Here is an 18,327-nt window from a genome sequence, read left to right on the forward strand (position 1 = left end):
TCTGACTTGTTAGGGTTCTCCACCCCCTGGGGCTTTGCTCCCTTCTTCTTCTTCCTCATATATGAATGCTTGTGCGGGGGCCAGGTCTGATTCTCTCACAAACCATTTACCTAGTATAAAATAGAGTAGTGCCTACATGTAGTAGGTGCTCGTTAAATATTTATTGCAAGAATGAAGAACTATCTATAATTGGTCATGAGATAAAATAGTCCCTATTGGAACAAAGCCCAGAGAGTAAAGCAGAGGCAGGAGCTGAGGTTGTTGGAATCTCTTGAGCAAGAGAATTCTCACAAGCCACTAGCCCAGCCAGCTTCATGGCGGAAATCTGATAATTTCAGAGGCAGCCATGCTACATTTCTTTTCCTTTAAACATATCTGTCTTATAAAAGGAATTTATGTACATCATAGAAAATTTATCAAATTTTAAAAGGTAGAAAAACATTTTGAAACCACAGCCCAGTGATTTTTCTTTTCTTTTTGGTACTTTTCTGTACTTTTGGAATTGGAGGAAAATGGTACATGCTATTTTTTAAAACATCTGTAATTCAAAGATTTTTCAGTGCTTTTCTACGCATGTCTAACGCATTTGGAAACCAGACTGTTGATATAGTGTCATATTGTGAATTCTCTGCCTACATGTTCCTTAAAGTCTTAAGCATCATTTTAGATGGCTTTATGATAATAGTACCTTTCTTTAACCACCCCCTCCTTATGGACATTTAGGCTGTCTCCTTTATGCTTGATATTACAAGTATCACAATGATAAGCATTACTGCCTACAAATTTTTAATCTGCATTTTTTTATTTCCTTAGGATAGAGTCCCAGAAGTGGAATTACTCTGTCAAAGAGTATAAAGCTCTTTAAACTTGAAACGCAGTGCCAAAATATTTTGTAGAGAAGTTTTCATCAGTTTATGCTGAAAGTCACTATCTTTCAATTAGCTTTTTAGCCGCGTCTGCAGAGAAGAGGAGAAACAGCCTTGCAAGCTTCCCAGACGCTGCAATGCAAGGTGAGAGTACACAGGGGTACTTCTGTAGTTCTGCCTCAGCCGTCCCTCACCGGGAAGGCGCCCGTCTGGTTTCCTAATTCTTTGAGGTCTTCCTTTCTTAACTCCCCAGAAGAAAAAAATGGCCCAGGGATGGAGCATGTTGGTAGTAAAGGCAGTGAGGGTGGAGGTGGATCCTTAGGTTTGAGCACAAAGAAGACTTTGTCAACAAGAATCCAACACTCGGAGATCCTTCATGGAAACATCCGTACATTCCAACCAAAGTGATCTTTCACAGACGGGCAGGATTACGAAAGAGGAGGAGTTGGTGGCGCCTTCCAGCGGGAGAGCTGCGGCGCCTTTAAGGCCCAATCCGGGACTCGGCCCTTTAAATCTGTGTCAGTTTCCCCTGACGTCAGCAAGCGGGCCGGCTACCCTGCTGTTTACCGCCTCGCGGCGCCGCACACTCTCCCGAGTTGCGTGCACCGGGGCCGCCACGGCCGCCCGCCCTTAAAGGGCCCGCGCCCCAGAAAACTCGCCGCGCCTCCCGGCGTCCGGTCGCTGCCGCCTGTCACGCTCCTCACCCTCAGACACCCCTCCCTTCCCGGCTGCCCCCGCCGCCGGATTCCCTCCCTTCCTCCCTCCCCTTTCCCGGCGTCTCCAAGCTCCCAGCAACCAGCCGCCCCCTGGCTCTCGCGGCCCTGGCTGGCCGCCGCAAGGTCTCCGGGCCGCGCTCAGCCCCTCGCGAGCTGACCCGTACCCCACACCCCCACCCCCTCTCCCGCCGCCCCTCCCTGTCGGGCCCCCTGGGAGCGTCTCTGCGGCTCTGGGGAGGGGACGTTTCCTAATCTCAGGCCGGGGTTAAAGTTCTGGTCCTGGTGCGATGCTGGAAGCTGCGGCCGGAGCCGCAACCCGTCCCGGAGGTGTCCTGTCGCCTGTCGCCGCCCCCGCCACCACCGCTGCCGCCGCCACCGCCGCCTTGCCGGGGCCATGTTCGTTCTGGGCTTGCCCTTCTTGGCGTTCTTGGTGGCCTCGGTCGAGAGCCATCTGTGGGTTCTGGGGCCCAAGAACGTCTCGCAGAAAGATGCCGAGTTTGAGCGCACCTACGTGGACGAGGTCAACAGCGAGCTGGTCAACATCTATACCTTCAACCACACTGTGACCCGAAACCGGGTGAGGGCCGGGCTGGGCTGGGGGCTGGTGGTGAGTGGTTGAGCAGACCAGGGCTCTGAGAGTCAGTCCATGCTCTTTAAGGAGGCCCATGAACGTACCGCCCTACTGGGTTTCCTTTTCCCAGAAAGGCACTGGACTCTCTGGACCAGTCCTCCTTGCTTTGCCACCAGTCTCTCTGAAGCTCCCACTGGACAGTTTCTAAAGTTGTCTCCTTCCCATCTTCTCGTTGACTCCCCGCCCCCCCTTTCCACCAGCTGTGGTCTGAGCAGTACTGGCCTGTACCCTGCCCAACACCCAGAATGGGACAGCCCATTCAGGGCTGGGCTGGGTGCAGGGGGAAGCAGGCTAACTACTGGGCTTGGCCTAGGAAACCCTAAGGAGATGAGACAGGCCTTCTGAAAGGCTCTGCTCAGGCAAGTTATAGCTGAGATTCCCCAGGAAGACAAATGTGGGACTTCTCAGGCTGCTGTAAAGCTGGGACCCTCTCAGCCCTCTTTCTGCCTTAGAAAGCCAGATGGCCTTGTAAATTGAAGGTGGTGGAGATAAGGTCAACTCCAAGTTGGATGGGAGGAGAGAGGGAGTTTGTCTCTAGTAGGGAATCTACCTCACTCTGACTTTCTGTTTCATTTTTTTTCCCAGCTATGAGTTAAATATGGTCGTAGCTAGATCTGGGAAGTCTAGACCCCGGGGGCAGGGCTGAGATTTGGAGAATTCTTGCAGCCTGGCTCTGTGGTCTCCTGTCCAACTCTCTCCCATGATTGGGTTTACTAAGAAGCAGTAGAACTGAGAGTGGGAGTCTGGCTATTTCTCAGAATAGGGAGGGATTTGCTTTCTGTGGCAGGCCAGGATCTCCCTTCAGTGCCTGTTTCTCTGAAGTTTGATCTCCTCCTGCTTAGAGTCCTTTCTTTCTGGGGTCATCCTGAGAGTTGTGATCTCTACCCCTCTGGGAAATGCTGCCCTAGGGCTTGGGTCTCAGCAGCCCAGGGACAAGCATTGCCAGGATTTATTTAGTTTTATTATTTTTCTTTAAGCTCCCACTGTTCTAGGTACTTTCCTCCATGTGCCAAGAGCAAGAATGTCTCCGTTTTACAGAGGGGGAAATTGAGTCTCGGAGGTGTGAAGTGACTTCTCCACCGCTCTAGCCTTTGGTCAGAGCTAGGGATAGAGCTTGGCTCTCTTAGCTTTTCAACAGTCTGTTTCCCCACCTCCCCACTGGCTCTGGCCTCCAGATTAGTTGTTGAATGAGAGCTTCCTGGCTCACACAGAAGAAAATTGAGGAGCACTTCTTGCTCTCCTGTGTCCCTGTGTGCGCATGCACACGTGTGTGCAGGCATGTGTATCCCACGAACATGGATAGGTATGGGGTATCCTGGGGGTGCCCGAGGTCTCCATTGAGTTTCCTGTTGGGAAGTGAGGCCCTGAAGTTTCGTGATTCCTGTTGTCCCTGCACATCCCTGCCATCCAGGACCAGGCCTCTTCTAAGACCCTGTCCTCTAACTCAGTGATAATCCCTCCTGGAGCCTGGGGCTGCTCTGGGAGAAGAAAGGGCATAGCTGTAGCTCCCCAGCCTGACCAGGATAGGGAAAGAGCAAAGCAGTTGGCATGACGTAGGGCAGGGCTCACAGTCTCTGGAGCCATGTGTCCCGGGTGGCAGAGGTGGAGACATCATGGGCTTGACTGAGGGGCGTTTCCATGTCATTCTGCAGACGGAAGGCGTGCGTGTGTCTGTGAATGTCCTGAACAAGCAGAAGGGGGCTCCTTTGCTGTTTGTGGTCCGCCAGAAGGAGGCTGTGGTGTCCTTCCAGGTGCCCCTAATCCTGCGAGGGCTGTGAGTAGGACCCGGGGATCAGGGAGGGGGGTAGGCCTAGGCCAGGCCAGGCCCAAAGCCTCACCCAGGGCCTTGTCCAGGGCCTCAGACCACCCAGGAGTCCCTCTGTTTCTCCTCCCCATTCCCAACCAGGGGCTGGTCAGTGGCCAAGCCAGCCAGCCTGGAGCTTGCCAGCCTGGTTGGGGTAGGAGTAGGGAGAAGTTGGAAACCAGAGTGGAGGAACTGGGGCCTTGCTCCCTTGGAGAGGTTTGCTGGCTGGGGCAGTAATAGCATCCTGACTTTCTGCTTTGGGCTGTAGGTATCAGCGAAAGTACCTCTACCAAAAGGTGGAGCGAACGTTGTGTCAGCCCCCCACCAAGAATGAGTCCGAGGTCCAGTTCTTCTACGTGGATGTCTCCACCCTGTCACCAGTCAACACCACATACCAGCTCCGGGTCAGCCGAATGGACGACTTCGTGCTCAGGTCTGCAGGGGAGATGCAAGGGGACCACGGGACTGACCTCCTTCCCGAGCTCTGGGAGTGACCGTGGCAGGGGGGTGGGGGGGATTCTTCTCCCTCCAGGACCGGGGAGCAGTTTAGCTTCAATACCACAGCAGCCCAGCCCCAGGTAAGATCTCCCTGTCGACCAGCCCTCAGGAGGAGACTTGGGCACGTGGGAGGGGGAGTGGTCGGCAGGCTCTGCCGAGAGTCTCCTGTTGGCTGTACACACCGTGGCGGCACTGTCTGGAAACGGGAGCTCTGGCCCTCAGGCGGTAAGGGACAGGCAGCCGGGGAAGTGCAGAGGCATGGGATCTGGCTGCCACGTTGCCTACTTGCCTCTTGGGGTGCTATCCCGAGTGCCCAGCTGAGGTTAAGGGGAGTGATGTAAGAATATAGGGCTGCTTGTGGGCAGGGCCTTTCTCCCCAGAGAGCCTTTACCGCCCAACTCTGAGAAGATTCACACTGCTCCCTTCTAGAGGGCCAGAGAGAGCATCCTCATGAGATGGGGCTCTCCCTGCCCTTCCTATGCCCTCAGTACTTCAAGTACGAGTTCCCAGAGGGAGTGGACTCGGTGATTGTCAAGGTGACCTCCAACAAGGCCTTCCCCTGCTCAGTCATCTCCATCCAGGATGTCCTGGTAAGCTGTCTGCCCTTTTAGTCTCTGCCAGCAGGTAGCAGAGCTGATAAAGAGGGGGCCCGGGGCCCAGGTCCCTGCCCATTTGCCTCTCCCTCCCTCCCCACGTAGTGCCCTGTCTACGACCTGGACAACAATGTAGCTTTCATCGGCATGTACCAGACTATGACCAAGAAGGCAGCCATCACTGTGCAGGTAGGAAATGGATAGGCCCTGTGGAAGATTGGCCAGGTGATGAGCTTACCAAACCCTTGCTCCTTCATCCCTGTCCCATTTCTACCCTAGTCTTGGCCTGCCAGTCCCTGAGGTTTGGGGCCCTCTCATATGTGTGAATGTTGATTCATAATCCTGATCACCTTTGGGGGCAGGAAAGAGCAGAGTATCCATTCTGGCTGTCCTATCTGCTTCATTCACTGTAATGATAGCTAAGAGAGGAAAAAGGGTCCTCCTGGCTGATGCTGAGTGTTGCTCTTGGCAAAGGCTAAAAAACCTATGCTGGGTGAAGGGAGAGTGAAGACATGTGTTTACCTCACAACATCCAGCCTTGCAACTGTAGGAGGCAGCGGGACCCCTCCACCTTTTCTCCGGCTGATGCCCAGACCGCAAAAGGGCGCCCGCAGGTTCCATGATGGTGGGTCACACACATATTTGCTCACCTGGCTATAGTGGAGGGTCATGGTTTTGGGCTCTGAAGCCAGATAACCTCGGCTCTACCACGTACAGGCAGTGTGATCCCTGTTCAGCAGGGATGATGATAGTCCTTACCTCATGGGGTCTTTGTGAGGGCCAAGTAAAAAAATTTGTGTACATACACACATATGTATTGATTTTGATGACTGATTATTTTGATGATGATGATGATAAAACATCATCATCACATCGTCATCATCATCCTGCAGCGCAAAGACTTCCCCAGCAATAGCTTTTACGTGGTGGTCGTGGTGAAGACTGAAGACCAGGCCTGTGGGGGTTCCTTGCCTTTCTACCCCTTTGTAGAAGGTACCTTTTGTGTCCTGGGCCTGGCTCAGGGTGGGGAGGGCAGGGTCACTCCCTGGGAGGTAGAAGAACCTCTGTGGCTGGTTGGTGGAGCTGATGAGATGTGGGGTTTGGGCCCACAAACTTTAACCAAGCTCCACGCAGCCACTTGTTTGACATTTTGCTTCCAGATGAACCGGTTGATCAAGGTCACCGCCAAAAAACCCTGTCAGTGGTGGTATCTCGAGCAGTCACGTGTGAGTGTGGGTGGCTGAGTGGCTCTTCCTCTCAGACCTGGGGGAGGAAGTGTTCTCTGAATGGGAAGGGTGATGCTCACCTACTCAGTGGACTGATGGGGTAGGAGGAGGGAGAATTCTTGGCGGTCTTCACAAGGGGAGGGTCAGGAGGTGGGTCCTGGTGTGATGTGCTACTGAGAGTCTGTGGCTGACTTTTGAAGTACTGAGTTCTGGTTCTCTCTCCGCCCCTTATGAGCCCTGTAATCTCACTGAGCCTCAGTCTCTCTGTCTCTCTAATAGGTACTAAGATCTGTCCTGTAGTCTCACCAAGTTGTGAGGTTTAGCACAAAATTAGCAGGAAAGTACCAGGCCCCTTAGTCAGACTCACTAAGTATTTACTGAGTGATCGAATGGAGCCCTTTGTAAACTGGGCTATATCTAAGTATAAAGATATAAGATAAAATATAAGTATGAGATAAAAATATAGATTTTTGTAAGTATAAATATAAGATAAAAAAGTATAAGATAAAAATAAGGGATTGTGATGGGAGGGGAAAGAAACTGTCTCTTCTTTACAGATTCCTTATTCAGCAAATATTTATCTAGCACCTTCTATGTGCCCGGTGCTGCGTTCTGGCTACAGTCCTCAGGGAGCTCCTGTTTGGCGGACAGGAATCTGTTGCTGTGCAGGGTGCCGATGGCCTGTGATGGGCAAAGGACAGGTCACAGGGAACACAGGGCAGAGAAGCCTTCCCAGAGGACATAGTCCTCGAGCTGTATTTGGAAGGAAAGTGTTTGAAGACAGGGTAGGGTTCTTGAGGAAGAGCAACATGAGCAAAGGCAGGAATCGTGTCAGAGTTTGGCATATTTGGGAAGCTGCCTACTGCTCACCCCTCTGGGTCACTACATTTGAGGGGAGATGCAGGGTGAGCTTGGGCCGGGCCCTTGTGTGCCATGGCGGGCAGCGTCGGAAGGCTTCGGTGTGCTCACCCTCCTGCCTCCCTCCCCACAGCCGAGGCCTATGTTGGTGGTATGCTCTTTTGCCTGGGCATATTTCTCTCCTTCTACCTGCTGACCATCCTCCTGGCCTGCTGGGAGAACTGGAGGTAAAGCGGGCTGCTGGGTGCCCCCCTGTTCTGGGGTGGGTTGAGCAGGATGTGAGCCAACCCAGGATAGTGCCCCACGCCATTGCGGGGCATAGGAAGGCAGGCCCCTTTGAGGGTTCGTGGTTCACGAGGCCTCTGCTCTGGAAACCAACCCCTCCCCTCAACCTTCTTCCCAAGCAGGGAAACCCCACATTGTTTCCCAGCCTGGGAGGAACCTTCAGATCACAGATGGAGGACAGGGTTATGGGGTGGAGAGGGTGGAAGGCAGGCCAGCTCGGCAAAGGAGGGATCCTCGTCCCATCCCTCTGGTTTGCCTCTGGATTCTGTCCCTACAGGCAGAGGAAGAAGACGCTTCTGGTGGCCATGGACCGAGCCTGCCCAGAAAGCGGTACCTCCAGAGGGCCTGGGCAGGGAGGGCCGAGTTTGCTTTGTGTTTTGGTGGACGGTTCCCTTCGGGGGCTGGAGGAGGAAGGGCTGGCTGGGGGCTTCTGGATGTCCAGACTGAGAAAGAACACTCTGCAGATGGAAATGGGGCTGGGCTATTGTGCCCTACCTGTGACCCTAACATGGCTGTCTTCATGGCTGCCCCTTGGTTCTTCCTCTGGGCCTAGCTATGCTGTCTGCCTCAGATGATGTAGCTCACAGTCTGGGGGGTTACTAACCTTTCATTCTCTCTCCTTTTCTTCCATTTCGCCCTCTCTGTCTGTCCTCCCTCCTGTTTGGGACCTTCTCTCTCAGCTTCTCTCCTTGGTAAGCGCCAGGTGCCGTGGGCAGAGGAGCTGAAATCCAGAGCGGGGGAGGGAAGGGACACGCAGGGGTGTCTGGGTGGGCCCTGGGCAGGCCGAGGCTCGCTGTCCTAGCTGCTAATGTAGATGCATCGATTCCTAGACCTTTCTCTGTCCTTAGCGAGGATGGATGATGGTGAGTGTTTCTACTGGAACACACCTGGGAGGCTGGGGCAGCTGCTAGTGGTGGCAGTGAGTTGTGTTTGCCAGGATAGATGCGTTCTCTCTGCTGCCACCGTGGCCTCTCTGTGTCTCTCTTCTCTGGATTCTTCCTTCTTTCTCTTGGCTTTTGGCTTCGGGCTGTTTCCAGAGCTAAGGGGGCCCTTGACCTCTCTTTGCAGGTAACCCCCGGGTCCTGGCCGATGCCTTCCCCGGCAGCTCCCCGTATGAAGGTTATAACTACGGTTCCTTTGGTACGTGTCCACACCAAAGGCTGTGCTCACCCACTCACAGCCAGGCCTTCTTAGGCTTCCACCTCCAACGTGGCACAATGGCAGCCGGCCCCTTCCGACCCCCGCCTCCCCATCTCCTCCCACCTGCCTCACCGCTCACTGTTCCCCGCAGAGAACAGTTCCGGATCCACCGACGGGCTGGTCGACAGCTCAGGCACTGGAGACCTCTCCTACAGCTACCAGGGTGAGTGAGCCCTGCCGGGCAGAGCCGCGAAGCGTGGGGCCGGAGCTGGCTGCGTGAGACGTGGTGAAGGGCAGGTGCCTCTTCTGCCGGGCGCTGGAACCGGGGAAGGGCTGCTGTCTTCCTGCCCCTTTCCTTGCTCGTTCTTTCTCCCTTGGCCCTACTTCCTGGTAACTTTCCCTTTCCTTTGAAGGGCACGAGTGGTTCAAGCGGCGCCTCCCCTTTGGCCAGATGCGGCAGCTGTGCATTGCCATGGGTAGATGTGGGGGCGGGGGGGCGCTGCTCTGCCAATCAGCTCCTGCCGGGGCAGTTGACCGGGGCCGGTAGGCTCCAGGGCCGGAGAGACGCTTTTGTGCATGGCTTCCCCATCTAATGCCAATAATTGCCCGCTTTTGTGCCTTTTGAGATAAGTAGGCACTGACCTTGATGCTGGTGGGCTGGCACCCCAGCTACCCCCAGGCCAGATGTTCTGGTTCGCTCTCATGTTTGCCAGCACCTCACTCCCTGGCCTGCCGGGGTAGGGCTCACGGGCAGGGGTGTCGTGTCCTGGCCTCCGGGGGCTTTGGTCAGGCAAGGTCACAGGAGGAAGCTTCTGAAGGCACAAGAAAAGGTCAGGATGAAGGAGCAAGTGTTCTTCCTAGAAGCAGCCTGTCACCCTTGCCTGCACCTCAGAACCCACTGGGTCTTTTTCCAGCGGGGGCCAAGGCAGTGTCCTCTCAGAACCCACATGGCTGGGCACCTAATCAGCATGACTTCTGCCGAATTCAGTCCTGCTGCTTCTGTCCGGGACCCAGGATCTGCTCAGTGTCCTGGCCTGGAAGTCCTAGTTCGGTGAGGGGAGCAAGGGTGGAGCGGTACCTGTCTGGTGGCCCGTTCGAGGGTGGCCCACCCTTGTTTCCCTCAAGGACTTAGGAGTACCCTGTCCCTCCTCCCAGGACCTGAGCCCACCTCCATGCCTGCTCTCAGTCCACAATCTGCCTCTTCCCATTGCCTAGTAATTGTGACAATTGCCCCAGGTGGGTGGGGACAGACCTTGGGTTCTGTGCCTCCCAGGTAACTCTTCCCTCCTGCCCACCCCAGATCGCTCCCTTGACCCTGTGGGCGCTCGGCCACGCCTGGACTCCATGAGCTCTGTGGAGGAGGACGACTATGACACATTGACCGACATTGATTCAGACAAGAACGTCATTCGCACCAAGGTCTGGTGCTATGCGGGCTGGCCCTGGGTCATGGGTTTCCCAAGGAAAGGAGATTCTGTGTTCGGGCCCTAGCACATCTCCCTCTGGGGTGTCATCTTAACGTGTTGTTGTTGTTGTTGTTGTTGTTTTGAGAGACAGAGGGCGAGCAGGGGAGGGGTAGAGAGAAAGGGAGACACAGAATCTGAAGCAGGCTCCAGGCTCCGAGCTGTCAGCACAGGGGCTCGAACCCACAAGCTGCGAGATCATGACCTAAGCCAAAGTTGGACGTTTAACTGACTGAGCCACCCAGGCATCCCTCTCTGGGGTGACATCTGAGAGAAACAAAGGGAAAGAGCTCAGCTGGGGCAGGATAGATTCAGGGGAAACCGACTCCACCCCCAGCGCTTCCGGGCTGATCTGCCAGCAGCAACAGGATGGCCTGGAGCCCCCGCCCGACAGAACTGCTGCCTGTGGGAGGGGGCTCCTCCTGTCCCCCTCTCTCCCCTGGGCACGGGGGACTTCTCCCGGGTCTCACTCCAGCTTCTCCCCAGCAATACCTCTATGTGGCCGACCTGGCACGCAAGGATAAACGCGTCCTTCGGAAAAAGTACCAGATCTACTTCTGGTGAGTGGGCGGCACAGCCAGGCCTTCCTGTTATTGGCAGGGTGGTGTGGTGGTGTCTCGGGGCCTGGCCTGCCTCCTCACTGCCGCCCCTCGTCTCACTCCTCAGGAACATCGCCACCATCGCTGTCTTCTACGCACTTCCTGTGGTGCAGCTGGTGATCACCTACCAGACGGTGAGTGGCAGGGCTGACTCCTGGGCCCGGGCGGCATGCCCTCGTGGGGCCGCGTGCTCGCCCTCGCCACAGTCTGAGATGTGGCCTGAAGTGCAGAGCGTCCCAGCCTGGGCCACTGGAGCGAGTCAGGTCACGGGACTCAGGTTCCAGATCCTAACTCTGCCTCACCAGCTGGGTGATCTTGAGCAAGTCACTTAAGCTCCCAGAGCATCAGTTTCTTCATCTGCAAAATGGGGCAGCATGATCTCAATGACGGCACCTTCCCCAGCTTGTTGCAGGGTTTATGCAACAAGAGTCATGGGACTTTGTAAGTCTCGGTTTCCCTTCCCTTTTCTCTGTACTATGGGGCAAGAAATTGTGTCACGGTCACGCCCCATGATTTTTAGCCCCACCTGCTGAGGAGGGACAGCGACTGTGCGAAAGAGGGCTGGCCTGGTCTCCGGATGCACACACATGCTGGTTGTGTGGCACTTCCCTGTCCCTTCGAATGGGGCCGGGTGGTGTGGCATGGGCTCAGGCCTGGCTCCCTCTCACCTGGGCTCTGGGCTGAGTCAGGTGCTTTAGCGGCCCCTCCGTGCTCCCATGCCCTGCTGCAGGTGGTGAATGTCACAGGGAATCAGGACATCTGCTACTACAACTTCCTCTGTGCCCACCCGCTGGGCAACCTCAGGTGGGGATGGTCTTGAGCCAGCCAGGGTGGGGGCAGGGGCTCTGCCAATGCACGTCCCAGGTAGGGAGGAGGCCGGAAGACGGGGCCAAAGCAACGCACCCTGTGTCGCCCCTTCCAGCGCCTTCAACAACATCCTGAGCAACCTGGGGTACATCCTGCTGGGGCTCTTATTCCTACTCATCATCCTGCAGCGGGAGATCAACCACAACCGGGCCCTGCTGCGGAATGACCTCTATGCCCTGGTGAGAGAGCATCTGCCCACTGAGGGCTCGGCTCCAGACCCTTTCTAGCAGGCACGGCCCAGCCCTGCCCTGCCCTGCCCTGCCCTACCCAGCCCACATCCCACTCCATTCCTCTCTCCCGCTCTCCCTGTCTGGGTCCCTGCCTGCCTGCCTCCCTCCCTCCCACCTCTCCTCCCACCTCACCTCCTCTTTTCCTTCCTTCTCCCCAATAGGAATGTGGGATCCCGAAACACTTTGGCCTGTTCTATGCCATGGGCACAGCCCTGATGATGGAGGGGCTGCTTAGTGCCTGCTATCACGTCTGCCCCAACTATACCAACTTCCAGTTCGGTGAGTGGGGCCTCCCTCTTCCCTGGCTGAACCATCCTCCGGCATCCCCACATCCCCCACAGGGATCCCCCAGACCCAGCTCTGCAAGGCACTCCAGAGCTGGGCTGCCTGTGTGCACACACATCCTCGCTTATGGAAGAGAGGCAGCTGGGTGCTATTTCCTTCATGTGTTGATTGTTTTCTACGGAAAGGCGTGTATAAAACGGAGAAAATGAACATAATTAAGATGTGGTCCCTGATCTCAGGGCGCTCAGACTAAGTTGTCCTTGTTGTCAGGGGGAGTCAGACTGGGTGGCAGCTGGTGGGGTGGTAGTGTGGTGTCAGAGGGACAGTTAAGGGACTGGAGTCCGCCCACCGCCAGCTCGCTCTGCGGCCCCGATGAGGTGGAGGGGCTCTCTTTGCCACCCTGACTGTCTGGGCTGGGAGGTCTGTGCTGAGTGCGTGTGTTTGAGCTCACATTCACGTCCCCCAACGCAGACACGTCGTTCATGTACATGATTGCCGGGCTGTGCATGCTGAAGCTCTACCAGAAGCGGCACCCGGACATCAACGCCAGTGCCTACAGCGCCTATGCCTGCTTGGCCATCGTCATCTTCTTCTCCGTGCTGGGCGTGGTGAGGCCCTGACCCGCTGTGCTCGTCCCGTAGGGAACGTACACACGTGTGCGCGCACATGCACCCTCTCCACCTCCCGCAGGAGAGATCCCTGCTGCTTCCCTGAGGTGCCTTCCCTGGGCTCCTCGGAGAGCCGCATCTGGCCTGGCAGCGAGCACTGCTCCCCGGGAGGAAGGGTGGGCTGCGGGAGCGGCCTCCTCAGCGCCTCCTCAGCCCGCCGTGCCCCCCCCCCCCCCCCAGGTCTTCGGCAAAGGGAACACAGCGTTCTGGATCGTCTTCTCGGTCATTCACATCATCGCCACCCTGCTCCTCAGCACACAGCTCTATTACATGGGCCGCTGGAAGCTGGGTGAGGGCCTGCCCGGGGCAGAGCGCGTCAGAGGGGGCCAGCTGGGCCCCGTGGAATGAGGGGTTGGTGGCCTCAGGGACCTGGATTCACAGCAGACTTTGGGTTCTGCCCTCTTGCTGGCGGCCCTGGAAGAATCACTGAGTGAGGAATTTGATGAGGGTTGGCGTGGCTGTGCCCTCTGAAGGCCCGGGGTCCTCTCACACGGCGCGGGCCAGGGTGACCAGGAAAGAGGGGAGCCCTCGAGCACTTTCCCTTCTTGCAGACTCGGGCATCTGCCGCCGCATCCTCCACGTGCTCTACACAGATTGCATCCGCCAGTGCAGCGGGCCTCTCTACGTGGTACCGGCCCGGCCCCCCAGCCCTCCTCCTCCATCTACTCACTCTCTTCCCTCTGGCGGGAGGTGGGGGGACCCGGGTGCAACCTAGAGCCCGGGGGGGGGGGGGGACCGGCTGACTTGGGCCTTCTTCCACTTTTCTCCCTGTCTCTCTTCCCCTCTCTCAGTCCCCGTGTCTCTGCTTCCCTCCAGGACCGCATGGTGCTGCTGGTTATGGGCAACATTATCAACTGGTCACTGTGAGTCTGGCCATTGTCCGTGGTAGCCTGGCTGGGCGGACGACTGGGGACGTGGCCAGCCACTGGCTGCCTTGGGGGCCACGGACAAATTCTACACTTTGGGCATGAGAAATGGGGGCTGAGGAGAGCGCTGTTGGCACGTGGGGTTCTAGAATTTCTGCGGGCCTCTGAACCCAGCCTCACATCATAATAAAACGTGGGGTAGGAGTGAGGGAGAGCCCTTTCCTCGCTCTTGGACCTCCCCTGCTTCACCGGCTCTTCCTCCCTTGCCAGAGCTGCCTATGGGCTCATCATGCGCCCCAATGACTTCGCCTCCTACTTGTTGGCCATTGGCATCTGCAACCTGCTCCTCTACTTTGCCTTTTACATCATCATGAAGGTGAGTGCGGATGGCTCGGCCTCCTCTGCCGGCTGCCCTGCTTTTGCAGGAGGGAGATGGGCGCAGCCCGTCTCCGAGTAGCACTGAGAGGGATCGGGCATTTTTCGTTCCTGTCTTCGCCAGTCTGGGGAGGGGAAAGGCTCGGGTCTCTTGCATGTACTCCAGCTGTGTCCAAAGACCCATTTACTGAGCCCCTTCCATGTTCTAAGAAGGGCACATGAAACCGGTAGCACCGCAGGCTGTAGTTGGGCAGAGCCTCCCTCCGCCCCCCCTCGCCCTCCCCCTGCCCCCCCCCCCCGCAGGGCAGAGGGGGTGGGGGCGGGGCTCACTATGTCCGCACAGGCTGGGGCCTCCGAGGGCCAGGTGCTTCCCGGGGACCCTTGTGCCATCCAGCGCAAGGAGAGTCCCCTGGCCGGTCCACCCTGCCAGCGCAGGGCTCTGGACATACGGAGGCCTGGCCAGGGTGAGCGTCAGGGGTGAGGACGCCGGGCTGCGGGTGTGGGGCGTACTGAGCTGTGTAGCTGTGTCAGGTGATGGTGTGAATCCGCGATGGCTCCCTAAAGGATCCATCCTGTGCGCTGGGAAGTGGCATCAAGGGCAGGCTGGCGAACGGGCTGGGCCGGGGCCTGGCCCTCAGGCTGCTCTCCCCCCCACCCCCCTGCCCCCCAGCTCCGCAGCGGGGAACGGATCAAGCTCATCCCCCTCCTCTGCATTGTCTGCACCTCGGTGGTGTGGGGCTTTGCCCTCTTCTTCTTCTTCCAGGGACTCAGCACCTGGCAGGTGAGTAGTCATCCTGCCGAGAAGGTGGGGAGTCGCCCACAGGCTCGTTGTGAGCCAACAAACGGCCAGTTCTCTTTTCAAACACCATTTGTGAGCACCTGCTGAACTCTGTCACAGCTGCTTTCTCATTTAATCTTCCCAACTTTCAGTACACCAGCATGGAGGTATCCCCATTTTACTCATGAGGCAGCTGAGGTTCAGAGAGGCCAAGTGACCGGCCCGAGGTCACACAGCCAGTGAGTGGGACATCTGGGGTTTGAAGCCAGAAATGCCAGGTTCTCCCTTTTGCCTCACAGGCACCCGCCATGAATCAGGCTTCAATTCTGTGATCAGAACTAAGTCTAGCATGGTCTCTTCCTTTGAAGTACTTAAAATCTAGTGAGAGAGAGAGAGAGAGAGAGAGAGAGAGAGAGATGAACAATTCCTGGACTGCTCTTTGCAATATGATATAGGAGGTGAAGGTATGGGCAAGACAGGAAGGAGGAATGGACGCGAGGGCAGAGGACAGAGGAGATCCAGGAAAGCTTCCTGGAGGAGGCAGACTGTGCTCGTGGCCTTATAGGCCTTGGGTGATGAGAAAGCACCCTGTGGCCCACAGATGCTGTGACCTGAGTAACGTTACAGAGGCAGAACTAGACGAGGCAGATTTGGAGTCCGTGAATGCACTAATTTGGGAGCTGAGTGAAAGACTGAGCTCCTGAGGGCAAGGCAGTTCTGGTCTTCTCGGTGGCCTCAGCGTGGGGCACAGACAGTCCCCAGACACAGTAATGTCCGGGCAGGGTTTGCCGGATAGGGTTATGGGTGAGCATGGAGGACCACGAGTGCCTTAGGTCATGGCCCACAGGTCATAGCTCCTGTTGTCCTCGAGCAGGGCTGCGTGACCAACCAATAATACTTTGGAGAAAAAGTGATCCTGGAGTCACTGATGAGAGCAGGGGGCAGAGTCCGAGGCAGGGAACCAAGTTAGGAGGCTTTTGAAGCCTTCTGGTGTCTCCAGGTGATCTCAGCCCTGTGCTCTCTTACATAAAGGGCAGGAGAATCTGAGGGTAGAAGTGAAAGGAAAGGGAAGGACAGAAGCCAGCGTCCTCGGGGAGAAGCGTGTAACAGCCAGTTCTTAGGTGTGGGAGACGAGGCAAGGGCGAGTCAGAGGAGGGTGCTCTCCTGCCCGGCGCCGGGAGCAGGGCAGCCCCAGGGAGCCGGCAGCAGGTCTGGCCCCAGCCTTGGTGGGCAGCGTCCGCAGGCGGCTCTCCCTGTTCCTCCCCAGAAAACCCCCGCAGAGTCTCGGGAACACAACCGAGACTGCATCCTCCTGGACTTCTTTGACGACCACGACATCTGGCACTTCCTCTCCTCCATTGCCATGTTCGGGTCGTTCCTGGTACGTGAGACTCTTCTGCCCAAGCATGGGGAGAGGCCGAGGCCGGCCCCTTGCCTGTGCTTGACTCAGCGTCCACCCCCCAGGTGTTGCTGACACTGGACGATGACCTGGACACCGTGCAGCGGGACAAGATCTATGTCTTCTAGTGGGAGCCAGGCCCCTCGCTTTACTCAGGGGGCCCTGAGCTCCTCTGTCTCTCTGCCCAGAGCCCCTGCAGCTCTGGGGGCGTGCATCCCCGCCCTGCAGCCCAGTGTGGGTAGTGGCGGGACAGCGAGGCCCAAGCTTGGCCCGGGACAGTCACAGCGGTGGGCCTGGCTGCTGCCCTCTGCTGAGAAGGAGGCCTCCTCCCGCAAGACCCCAGATGTTGGCCACGTGTTGCTGCTTCTCAGTGTTGAGGGCCTCTCAGGGGCCCTGTCCGTTGGCTCTCCGTCTGTTCCTCTGCAGGAGGAAGGAGGAAAGTGTTGCCCTGCCCAGTTCATGCCTTGCGTTCTGCCAGTCCCTCCCCTCCCCACGAGCCTATGACTGCGAGCCCTTTCTTCTCCCTGAGTTCCAGTCCAGGGCCCGGTTGGGCCTGATTCTCTGTCCTGCACCAGGGCCCCATAGCGCTTTGGGGCCATACCTGACTGCCATCACTGCCCATTCCAGCCACGATGAATGGGCTGTAGGATTTTGGAGGCTGGCCAGCTGGTGCCACCCTTTTGGTGCTATGGCCTAAGAGGGGCTTCAGGCAGTGCTGCCTCCTCCCTTTGACCTGTGCTTGGAGCTGGTTCTGTGGTAATAAGGGTCAGCTCATGTGTGAGAGTCGCCTTTGAGCTGAGGGACTGAATTCAGAGGTCACTTGCCTATCTCGTCAGCCCCCAGACTGATGTTGGCACCAGGATCAGAGGGAAAGATCAGTTTACCCCTTTCCTTCTTTTTCTTTCCAGGCCCTCTCTCCTGCCAAGCCCCCACTGGGGGCCTTTCAGTGCCATTGACACTGCCCAAGAATGTCCAGGGGCAGAGGAGTGGGACACAAGGCGCCTAGCTCCTCTTGTCTCCTCATAGCCGCGGGAGCCCCAGTGCCTATCTTAGAAGGGGGCTCAGGAAGGGACATGATCTTCCTCTCAATGTCCCCAGTCCAGCCTCACTCTAGGACCTGGGGCTGGCTTCGGTGTTTCCGTCCTGTCTTTGGCCAAGTTTTGTGTTAGTCACACACATATACATGTATGAAACCTTGAAGTTTACACTGAGCCGCCCCAGCTCTGGGCCCCCTGGCTGCTCTGTCCTTCGAACCCCTTCCCCTACCCGGTCCATTCCAGATGCCAAGACTGGGGGAGGGCAGGTCAGGCCTCTGCCTTGGGGATGGGAGTGTGTCTTATTCTGCCCAACTTGTTTTTACAGCTCTCCCTTGGGCTGGGGAGAGGAGGTGGATCTGGATCCGTTTTCAGAACTCCGTTTAATGTCTGTTGCCATGCTATGGTTGCATTTCTGTTTTCTATGAATGGGTCTGCATTCAATTAAAGAAACAACCGGACGCAGCTCCTGGGCCCGTTTGCTCCTCCTTTCTGGGTGGAGATGTTGAGAATGAAGGGTGGGGCAGCGGTCCTACATTTTCCGGTTCTCCTGGTCTACCTTTCTCTTTCAACAAAAGAGATTCCCCTTTGTCTCCCCCACGTGTCCTCCCATCCTCGGTCCCCAAGGTTATTCCTGTCCTTTGAGCAATAGCATCAATCCAGGAAACACTTACCAGGGGCCGTTCCAGGCCCTGTGCTGGGCGGAGAGGAGAGTGTGGTGAATAAGCCTTAGCAGCACCATCTCTCCTCTGCGACCCCCACCCCTTACCTGGCAAATGGCAGCAGCTTCTGGCCCACCTGCCCGCCCCCCCCCCCCAAGTCGGGCCGGTTTCACTTCTGACCCTAGCCTCTCCGGCTGGGCAGGCTGTGTGTGCAGGCAGTACTTCCTGACATGACTCTTTTTTTTTTTTTTTTTTTTTTTTTGGTGAGCGAGAGAGCAAGTGGGGGAGGGGCAGAGAGAGAGGGAGACAGAACCTGAAGCAGGCTCCAACCCACAAACCGTGAGGTCATGACTGAGCCCAAATCAGGAGTTGGATGCTTAACCCACTGAGCCACCCAGGCACCGCCCCTGACACGACTTGAATAGAGAATGCAGGCCGAGGCCAGGAAGGTTCTTGGGGGAACACAAGCTGCTGGTATATGGTG

General features: G+C 56.9%; 1 protein-coding gene across 4 annotated transcripts; it reads left to right on the forward strand.

Moving 5' to 3' along the window:
- Window positions 1-1,406: 1,406 nt before the first annotated feature.
- Window positions 1,407-17,646, forward strand: SIDT2 (SID1 transmembrane family member 2). Of its 4 annotated transcripts, XM_043579423.1 has the most exons (28): window positions 1,407-2,159; window positions 3,866-3,987; window positions 4,286-4,450; window positions 4,550-4,595; window positions 5,004-5,105; window positions 5,214-5,297; window positions 6,002-6,101; window positions 6,269-6,334; window positions 7,326-7,419; window positions 7,755-7,807; window positions 8,158-8,169; window positions 8,546-8,617; window positions 8,769-8,840; window positions 9,031-9,093; window positions 9,918-10,036; window positions 10,567-10,640; window positions 10,747-10,813; window positions 11,410-11,483; window positions 11,602-11,725; window positions 11,938-12,055; window positions 12,533-12,669; window positions 12,910-13,018; window positions 13,281-13,357; window positions 13,546-13,592; window positions 13,866-13,971; window positions 14,641-14,751; window positions 16,016-16,129; window positions 16,213-17,646. In XM_043579423.1, the coding sequence occupies exons 1-28, from the start codon at window positions 1,977-1,979 to the stop codon at window positions 16,273-16,275; spliced, it is 2,574 nt and encodes an 857-aa protein (XP_043435358.1). In that variant the 5' UTR covers window positions 1,407-1,976; the 3' UTR covers window positions 16,276-17,646. The 4 variants fall into 4 exon arrangements, with proteins under 4 accessions (XP_043435358.1, XP_043435359.1, XP_043435360.1 ...); XM_043579424.1 differs by lacking the exon at window positions 8,158-8,169; XM_043579425.1 differs by lacking the exon at window positions 9,031-9,093 and having other exon boundaries at window positions 1,409-2,159.
- Window positions 17,647-18,327: the final 681 nt, after the last annotated feature.

The sequence above is a fragment of the Prionailurus bengalensis genome, chromosome D1 (genome assembly GCF_016509475.1).
Source record: "Prionailurus bengalensis isolate Pbe53 chromosome D1, Fcat_Pben_1.1_paternal_pri, whole genome shotgun sequence".
NCBI lineage: Eukaryota > Metazoa > Chordata > Mammalia > Carnivora > Felidae > Prionailurus > Prionailurus bengalensis.

Bases quoted from the DNA above. Each gene is read 5' to 3' on its own strand.
- SIDT2 (XM_043579423.1), top strand. From the start codon at position 1,977: ATGTTCGTTCTGGGCTTGCCCTTCTTGGCGTTCTTGGTGGCCTCGGTC. The intron at 8,618-8,768 runs GTACGTGTCCAC...TGTTCCCCGCAG, and splicing joins TTATAACTACGGTTCCTTTG to AGAACAGTTCCGGATCCACC. The intron at 14,752-16,015 runs GTGAGTAGTCAT...GTTCCTCCCCAG, and splicing joins AGGGACTCAGCACCTGGCAG to AAAACCCCCGCAGAGTCTCG.